Source organism: Sus scrofa, chromosome 12 (assembly GCF_054392235.1).
Source record: "Sus scrofa isolate SSC_HxYL_T2T_F1_AM1 chromosome 12, Sscrofa_HxYL_maternal_Yorkshire_Landrace_v2.0, whole genome shotgun sequence".
Taxonomy (NCBI): Eukaryota; Metazoa; Chordata; class Mammalia; order Artiodactyla; family Suidae; genus Sus; species Sus scrofa.
This window is the reverse complement of record NC_139394.1, coordinates 1548870-1557770: the sequence shown is the minus strand read 5'-3', so window position 1 is coordinate 1557770 and position 8901 is coordinate 1548870. Positions and strand designations below refer to the sequence as shown.

General features: G+C 66.7%; 1 protein-coding gene across 11 annotated transcripts in view; it reads right to left on the bottom strand.

Annotated features, from left to right (window-relative positions):
* The window catches only part of SLC38A10 (solute carrier family 38 member 10), a 33321-nt gene that overhangs the window by 1460 nt on the left and 22960 nt on the right, over positions 1–8901 (bottom strand). For 6 of the 11 annotated variants that reach the window (XM_084983293.1, XM_084983295.1, XM_084983294.1 and 3 more), the window contains exons 12-15: positions 4444–4611; positions 3855–4310; positions 3284–3391; positions 194–364 (exon numbers count right to left, since the gene is read on the bottom strand). In XM_084983293.1, the coding sequence (XP_084839419.1) occupies positions 194–364; positions 3284–3391; positions 3855–4310; positions 4444–4611 (903 nt within the window). Of the gene's footprint in view, positions 1–193; positions 365–2237; positions 2389–3283; positions 3392–3854; positions 4311–4443; positions 4612–8901 lie in introns of those variants that run through there. The other 5 variants (XM_005668573.3, XM_084983292.1, XM_084983297.1 and 2 more) reach the window with 2 other exon arrangements.

The following is an 8901-nucleotide window of genomic DNA, read 5'->3' as shown; positions in this document are numbered from 1 at the left end:
CAGCTCCAATTCAACCCCTAGCCTGGGAACCTCCATGTGCCGCTGGTGCGACCCTAACAAGCAAAAAAGAAAAGAAAAAAAGGCGCTTGCCTGCAGTTAAGGAACATGAACCGCAGCCTCAACGGCCAGCAGGACCCTAGGCCACAGAGCAACTGTCCCCCACCCAGCCCCTGGCACCCCCGCCCGGACTTGCCATCCTCAGCATCCTGGCCGTCCTGCCTCTGCTGGTGGATCTCCTTATGCTGCTCTTCAATCACCGCGAGCAGCTTCTCCTGCTGGTCCAAGAGGCGCTTCTGCTGCACCTGCTGTTCCTTTATCACCTGCAGCAGCACGGCGTGGTCCAGCATCTCCACCCGGCCAGCTTCTGGGTTCAGAAAACAGGCGGTCAGGGCCCACGGCTGCAAAGGCACTGTGCTGGGCACGGGCGGCATGACGCGCTCAGAGGCGAAGGTGGCCTGGGGACTCTCCCTGTGCCCCCCCCGCCCGGTGCTCCTCTCCTCCCACTGGCTCAGCCCACGCCCAGGCCACCAGGGCACAGCCACGGGCTCTCTGGTGACCAGACGCGCTTCCAGCTGGTTTGCTCTCACCCTGGCATGGGGTTATGAGAGCCGAGGGTGAGGCCACATGCCACAACAGCAATGACGGTGATCTGGGCTGGGGGACCTTAGGGTGAACTATTCTAAAAAGGATATCGGACGAGTTCCCGCTGCGGCGGGTCAAGGATCCCGTGCTGCCTCTGCGGTGGCGCGGGTTCGATCCCAGCCTGGCACGGTGGGTGGAGGATCCAGCTGTGACATAGGTCATAGCTGCACCTCAGGTTCGATGCCTGGCCTGGAAATTCCACGTGCCGGGGGTATGGCCAAAAATAAATAAAAATGTAAAGAATACGAGGAACGCCGGTGCTCTTAAGGAAGCTTCCTCCAAGACGGGAGTCTTAAAACCAAACAGCCGTTCTCCTGGGCAGGGATCAAAGCCGGGACCTCACGAGACCAAGCCCCTCACACTGCTCCCCCGGCCCCCACCTTCCGGGGAGCTGGCGGCTGGTGGCCCAGGCGGAGGGCCAGGCCCGCTGCAGCAGGTGCACGCGCACCAGCAGGCAGCCCCGAGCGCGGACCCCTCGGGTGCAGGAGGTGACACTGCACCGCCAACCATCAGCACTGGGTCAGCTGTGCGCAGCCAGCAGTCTGGGTTTCGGTCACTTTCACCACACGGATGTCTTTAAACAGGAAGCTTTGAAAGAGGACCTGACTGGACGGGCTGTCAGGCATAAAAGCTCAAATCGCAAGACAGTTTGTGCGTGGTGCGAGCTAACACCCCGGCGAGGGCCCTGCATGCCTGGCACAAGCAGACGTGCTGGCCTGTTCTCCCCGACAGTGACCTGTGACCTGCCAGCACAGGGCGGGGTCGGCCTTCTCCCAGGGACCGCGAGGGCCAGGCCGCGCGGGCAGGCCCAGGAGGAACACGGGGCCCCTGGGCCAACCCTGCTCCCCCCAGGCCACACATCCAGACACCCTAAGGTGACCGAGATGCCTGCTGAGAGAGCCCATGGCCAGGGGCCGGCTCGGGCTCTGAGCACCCTTTTTAGACGAGGGACGTGCAGGGGGCCAGCGCCCTGGCCAAGGCCAGGCTGTCCCCGCGTGGCCGTGGCTCACAACCACGTACTGGTTGATGGTAAGAGGATGACGCCACGTGCTGCCAACACCACCTGCCCCCAGGGAGGGTGCCTGACTCACTGGCCCCTGGGAGGAGCAGCCCCGCGCCGGGGCTGGAGAGGAAGCCCACCACGTCCAGCCAGAAGCCACATGGGACAGACGCGAGCAGAGTGGAGGTGACAACCTGAGCCCCCGGCTGGGCCCCACGTGCAGCTCTGGGCTCCTGCCTGGCCACCAGGCCCCCGGGGACCAGGTGGATGGAGGGAGGCAGCTCAGGGAGGCACGTCCATGCAGTGACACTGACACTAGGCCATGCACGTGGCGCATGTCACATGCAGGCCCCACCCGGCCTGGGCTCGCAGCCTGCACCCGGCTGTCCTCTGCTCCCAGGGGAGCCCCTGAGGGGCTAAGGAGGTCAGGGCATCTGTGCAAGGCAGGCATCCGGAGGCCCGGGGTGGGGGGCTGTGGCCGAGCCGGGGCGGGGGCAGAGCACGTGGGGCTCCCGGGCGCTGCTGGCACAGCGGCCGCCCGCCTGTGCTTTAACCCCCGCAAAGGCCTGCGCCGCGACACCCCTCCGGCTCCTACCTGCCACCATCTTTCTGATCTCAGCTGCGCGTCCCATTGAGAGGCGTCGGGAGAGAGGCGGGAGAGGAAAGCGTGAAGGTTCGTTTCAGAAAGGAGAAGTCACACTCAGACAGGCTTAGGTAACAGGCCGTGAGGACCAGTGACACAGAGACTAAAACCAGAGACGGGAGCGTTCGGAATCCCCACGGCAGCTGGGCCGCAGGGGACCCCAGCACCTCGGCCCTGCCCGGCGCCCCCGACCGGCTGTCCCAGGGCTGCTGGACGGGCTGGGAGGCGGCGAGCCTCAAGCGGCCCGCGAGCCCACCCGCCTGCCACGAGCCCACGCACGGACCCCACCTCCCGGAGCACGAGGGACAGGCCCAGGAGCCGCTCCTCGGACCCTGCGGCCCAATCTGATGACAGGGGAATGAGACTGGGTGAGGACCAAAGAGACCAGGACAGACGGTCACGGCTGCAGCGGCGGCTGCCACCTCCAGCACGAGGACGGCACTCAGCCCTGGGCACCAGGAGCAGGGGGCGGCAAAAGCCAAGAGCTGGGAGCAGCTCAGGGCAGCACGAGGGGCTGGAGAAGGACGTGGGGGAAGCTCTGCTTGCTCGGGGGGAACAGGCGGGACGAGCTTCCACGCCGGGACAGGTGCAGGCTGCTCACTCCAGGGACACCAATGTCCCTGCCAGAGCCAGGACAAGGGGACGGCAGCAAGCGGCCCACCCTCCCACCCTCCCCGACGCCCTCCCCCCGCCTGCCTGCTGGCAGTGTTAACGCACCTGCTCTGAAACAAAACACAGATGGTAACAGAAAGTCACCCCACACCAGCAGTGGGTTTGTTTTTAAGCAGGAGAAGAGAAAATAGAAAACGTATTCCCGAGGAGGTGACACGGGACGAGAAAGGGCTGCTGGTGGGACGGGAGCTATTTAAGGTTCCTCCCCAGCAGGCAGCTGGCGAGTGCAGAGGCCGCGCCCTGGCGAGGCGGCGCCTGCCAGCCATGGCTCTGGGAGGAGGGGCGGGGGGCTCAGGGTGGGCGCCGGGAGAAAGCAAAGGTCTTACCCTCCAACTTGCTGCCCGCGGGGTCCCCGGCCTGTCCCTCCACATTCCTCTGCTCTCGAGGCGCTGCCCCCGGGGCCGGCTTCTCCTCAGGGAGGGGGGCCTCCCCACCTGCGCACACGGCCAAGACTCAGGGGCTTCGCAGAAAACGCAGGGCGGAGGAGGCGGCCGTCCTGAACCCTCCCCGTGCCCACCCAGCCCAGCCCGCCCTGGACCTGACGGGCACCCCGGAGGGAACGAACGCCGTAACCGTCTCCCAGGCCGGGGGCCGGGAGCCAGTGGGAGCCGCCCTCCCCACCGACACGCGGGCCTGTCCTCAGCGGCCCCGAGACACACTTGGCCGCGCACCACCTGCCAGGCCCGTGTCACCCCTGGCTGTGCCCAGACGCACAGGAGCAGCGTGGCACCTGACGCTCGGTGGTCTGGCCCACAGCTGGGGGATGGGGTCACAGCAGCCGCCAGGCCCCTGGCAGCGGGGGAAGGGCCGTGCTCGTCTTGCGCGAGGAGGAGGGTCAGCACCTCCAGCCCCCCGCCAGCCTCCCCGGGGCCCCACACCAAAGGAGCCAGCACCCACCGGCCTCGCTCTCCTGCGCTGCCGGCTTGCCCACGGCCCCCACGGCGTGGCCGGGCAGCAGGGCGCCGTCTGCACGGGCCCCTGCACCTGCCGCCAGGACGTCCTGCCCCTCGGGGGGCACCGCCTGGGGCCCTGGATGCACGGCCTGGTCGCCCGGTCCCAGCTCCTCCTTGACGGGCTCAACAGCCAGCGGAGCGTTTTCTTCTGGAACCTTCTGGGGATCTTCAGGAAGACCACCCACTGCCTCCAAAGCCTGGTCCTGCCCGGGTCTCTCTTGTTCGGAATCCAGCAGGGGTGGTGCCACCTGACCCTTGCCCCCCAGCGCCATCTCATCCACGCGTCTGGACGGACGCTCGTTTCCTGCTCCTTCTCTGTCCTGACCCTCGTCCACCACCACCTCGTCGTGAGGAACCGGGGGTTCGTGGCGGTGGGCCTCGCCCAGAGGTACTGCCACGCCTGGAAGGAGATGGACCACGGGGGGAGTGGGCGGGGGCCGGTGGCTGGGTCTCCCCTTGGGGCCTGTGCACGGGGCCCTGGGCCGGCCCTGGGGACACTCCCGCCCCTCCCTCCCCGCGAGTGGTCACGGCACCTTGACCTGGGCGATCCAGCTGCGCCACCTCCTGCTTCTCCTTGGCGTCCTCCCTCGGGGGCACGTTCACAGGGCCCTTAATCTGGGCCCGCTCCGCCTCCTCCTTCTCGTCGGGCAGCTTCGGCTCGCCTCGGCCGTCCTCGGCCACGTCCACAATTGGGTTCTGACCTGTAGGCACGGCCCAGAGACCTGAGCGGCATGTCCACACGGCTACACCGCCAGTCAGCACGGCGACTGGGCGGTGTTCCCTGGACTGTGGCCGCATTGCCCAGTCGGGTGGCAGAGCCTAAGCAGTTCCTTTTTTTCCTGTTCGACCACTAACAGCTAAGGAGTACAGAGAACCGTCAGCTTTCAGATGCATCCATGACAAAAATACGGCGAAATGCAATTTACACCCCGCGTGAGCTGGGCTGTCACCACCAGGTGGCAGCACGAACCCACCCTCTGAGGCCTGGGGAGGGCGAGCGCCCAACCCCTCACTGCAGGCGCGGGAGGGGCGGGAGAGTTGCTGCAGGAAAATGAGGAAACCGCCCGAGGGAGGCGGATTTGCAGCCCTGTCAACTTCTCGCTGCTGCTGAAGGGAGAGTTCCCAGCAAAAGGAAGCTGACAAAGCAGCAGAGCGGGGTCCCCGCCCCCCACACGGCCACCCTCATCCCCCAGCAGGTCACCCACTCGGTCACCCTGGTCCTTGGCGGGGGTGCGCGAAGACGGCCGGCAGAACTGGGCCTAAACGGAGCCTGTTAGGCAACGCGTTAACACAACCTCTTTCTGTGTGTGCTGGGCCAATGCGGCAGAAACCCAAGAATTTCCTGGGGAAGAAACCACTTTTACAAAGAGTTATTTCAAGGAGTTCCTCCTGTGGCTCGGGGGTAACAAACCCAACGAGGAGCCATAAGGACGCAGGTTCGATCCCTGGCCTCGCTCAGTGGGTTAAGGATCGGGTGTTGCCGTGAGCTGTGGTGGAGCTCACAGAAGTGGCTCAGATCCGCACTGCTGTGGCTGTGCCGGCAGCTGCAGCGCTGATTCAAGCCGTTAACCTGGGAACTTCCATACGGGTGGGTGCGGCCCCAAAAGGGAAAAAAAATTATTTCATCCTAGAGGCCCAAAGCCACTGCTCTCCTCCCCTCAGGGCACAGCTGCCTGTAAGGGGCAGGCAGAATGTGATGCAGTGGCGGCGGGCAAGGCTGGGAGGGAGGGGGGTCCCAGGGGCTCTGGAGGCTTCACCACCGTCCGCTTTGGCTGGGCCTGCCCCTCCGCCCCAGGGGAAGGGACCTGGGCCGACCTGCCGGGCTGGCGGGGCACCTGCAGCAGCTGGACCCCAGACCTGGCTTCGTCACTCGGCTGATTCAAACAAGCACGGCCGTCCGGACCACACCACAGTTAATGCCCCATCCACCCAAAAGTCACGACGCGTCTGTCCAGGGGGTTACAAAGCGAAGCGGGGGACGGAGAGGAAGGACAAACACAGGCAAACAAAGAAAATCTCCCTTCCGATGCAGGATGCAGGACCTCGGCGTTTTCTCAGCAGGGGGCAGAGCGACCTTGGGAGGGGCTCCGAGCGCACAGGGGCCACTGCGCCCGCAGCACCGGCCCTCTGGCACTTCTCAGCTGTCCCCGGGCATCGGAACCGAGCTCCTCGTGGGGACGGTCTGCTTGCCACGCCTTCTGGTCGCCGTAAAACTAACGTAAGACCTCAGCACTCCTCCCAGACGGAGGATCCCTCGGGGGTGGAGACAGGACTGCTCGTGGGGTCGCTCCAGCAGGACGAAAGCTGGCGAGGGCAACAGTGCCGACAAGCTGCAGGGCCAGGGGCTGGCGGCAGCGGGTCAGCAGGAAGCGGCCGGCAGGGGGCGCCCGGGCCCCAGAGGTCCTCTCCTGGGGCTCAAGGTCGAGGCCTCCGCTGCCCCACGTCCGCCTCGGCCGCAGGGAGGTGATGCATCCTCGCTCAGCCTCTCCTGACGAGGCCTTGGGCCTGAGCGCGAGAGCCACGCGTGCTGGTGGACAGTCACTCTTCCACTTGGCTTCTGCGTCCAGTGCAGGCACCGGGTGACTTTGACTGCAAAGGTTCTGAAGTCCGGGGGTGCACTGGTTCCACCTTGGAAGACGGGGGGGTCCGAGCCAGGGGCTCCTCCTGGGGCCTCCCCTGCAGCCCCTGTCCTGAGTCGGGGGGCGTCTCTGCCTTGTGATGGGTACAGAGGAAAAGCAGCACAGCCCCGCGCACGGGGCCCTGTTGACTGGAGGAGACTCCAAGGATGTACAGAGCACAGGAGCAGCGTGGAAAGGCCAGGCCCTGCCTGCCTCTAATTTCCCGATGGCTGGCAAGGTGCCCACCTGGCTGCCGTGGGAGGAGGTCTGTGGTCAAGGCCGCTCCTCTTGGCGTGGGTGGCCGGGGTGCGCCCGCCCGCCGTTACACTCGGGTCCCCTGAACATGCGGGAACCCCGGACCCCAGTGTCCGCCGGGTGGGGCCGCTGCAGCACCTGCTCTCCTCGCGGTTCAGCAAGTAAGCAAGTGGCCCTGGGCCCGCGTGGGACAGACGGGGTGGGAGGCTGAGCCCTTCTGAATTTGGCCTCTCAGCACGGGGAAGATGAGCTCACAGCCAGGTCCTGACCCAGGGGCAGGAAAGGCGAACAGAGATCACACAGCCCAGGGGAGCCAACAGCTCCTCCTCTGCGGGGGACCGAGGGAAGGCCGGCGAGGAGCGGGGCCTCCCCACAGGCACGCTGGCATCTGTCGCAGGGGTTCCGACACCGGCCCATGGGTAGCTGGCAGCAGAAGGGATGGCGCCTCAGGCGAGCGACTAGGACGGAGTTCGGGGTAGGGTTGGGGTGGAACTGGCTCCTGCTCGGGCCTGGCGTCACCCTCTGCCACCTGTGTTCCTACACGGATGCACGGCTGCCCAAAGGCCCCTTCCTGGCCTTCCTCTTCTTTCCCATCCGGCAGAAGCAGGGCTGGGTGCCTGCTGGGGAGGGGGGCCCAGGCGGCCCCCAACACAAGAAGGGAAGGGAGGGAGGGGCGCAGCCGAGTTCCAAGAAGGAGCTGTGAGTATCGCAGAGCCCAGCGCCCCGCGGACCCTCGAGGGGGAGGGGGACCGTCAGCCTTTCCGACGGGGCTCAGCCACCTCCTCTGTCGACACCAGGTGCGTCCTGGCCTCTGCACCTGCCGAGCACGCCAGGGCGGGGTGGGGGTGGCGGACAGGCCAGCATGTGCCCAGGGGGCATGGCCCCCGGCAGTCCCAGGGCCAGCTCAGGCCCGAAGGAAAGCTGGTACTGGTTTGGCCTCTGCAACATCCAAGAGCGCACGAGGGCTGCCTCACGCGCTGACGGGCCGAAGGCTGCTGAGGCGCACAGCCGGGCCCCATGGGCCCCGCTCACCCCGCCTCCGCAAGGCAGCCTGTCCAGGCCAGGGAGGCTGGGGGCGAGCAGAGCGGAGACCGCGTTCGACAAACGGCATGCGGTTCCGAGAGGGGCCGTGTGTTTTGTTACAGACTCGGGGAAGAAATGGAAACCAGATGTGGCCGCGGCGGCTCAGGTGAGCGGGGCCAGCCTCCACCACAGGACACAGCTGCTCGCGCCAGCCGTGGGCCAGAGGCCACATGGCGCCTTGGGGACAGGCGGCCAGGGGCCGACTATGCCAACAAATGCCGAGGAGCCCACAGCCAGGCAGGCCCCAGCCGGCTGCGACGGGAAACCGGTGTCCGAGGGCTGTTCTGCTGCAGATGTCCCCTGGCGGGTGAGGGGTCTGGCGGGGCGGCCGCCCGCCCTCTTCCAGTGGGCTTTGTGACCGTCCAGGCCACCGAATCCACACAACAGGCTGTCAGATGCCAGGCAGCTTCTGCCCACTCCGTCCCTGGCTCTGCTGAGCCCCTACTCCCTGTGTCCTCTCGGCAGGTGGAGTCTGCCCTCCGGCCCTCGCTGGCCCAGCGCCCCCCGGCTCGGCGCTCCCTGAAAGAGCCCCGGAGAAGCTGTCCTCAGGCTGAAGGCTGGTGTGGGCGCCAGCACGGGAGGGGCGTTCTGAGACGGGGGTGAGGCCGGCACGCTGGCTCCCTGCACGGCCCTCGGGACGGCTTCTCCTGTCAGTCACAGCAGTGGGAGACCGGGCTCTGGGCAGCTCCTTAGCCATCACCGCCCAAGGGGCCTGGACTCACCCCCAGGCAGGCGGCCAGGGCACTCTCGCAGGGGAGGTGGGCGGACACGCATCCACCACTCATGTGAATACACAAAACCCAGCCACTGTCGGGACCAGAACCCAGAAGGAACATTCCTGCAGACAGCGCTCCCCACCAGTGCCTGGGCCTCGGGCCGCTCGGCGCTGCTGGTGGACGGAGGGAGCCCTCCCCGCACCCGCCCGCCCACGCCTGGCGAAGCCACGGGCTCCACGACGTTCTCCTGCCATACCCTGGAGGGCCGCGCTCGGAAACCACCCTGCCCCCGAGGGCACGGCCACAGAGGGGGTGACGG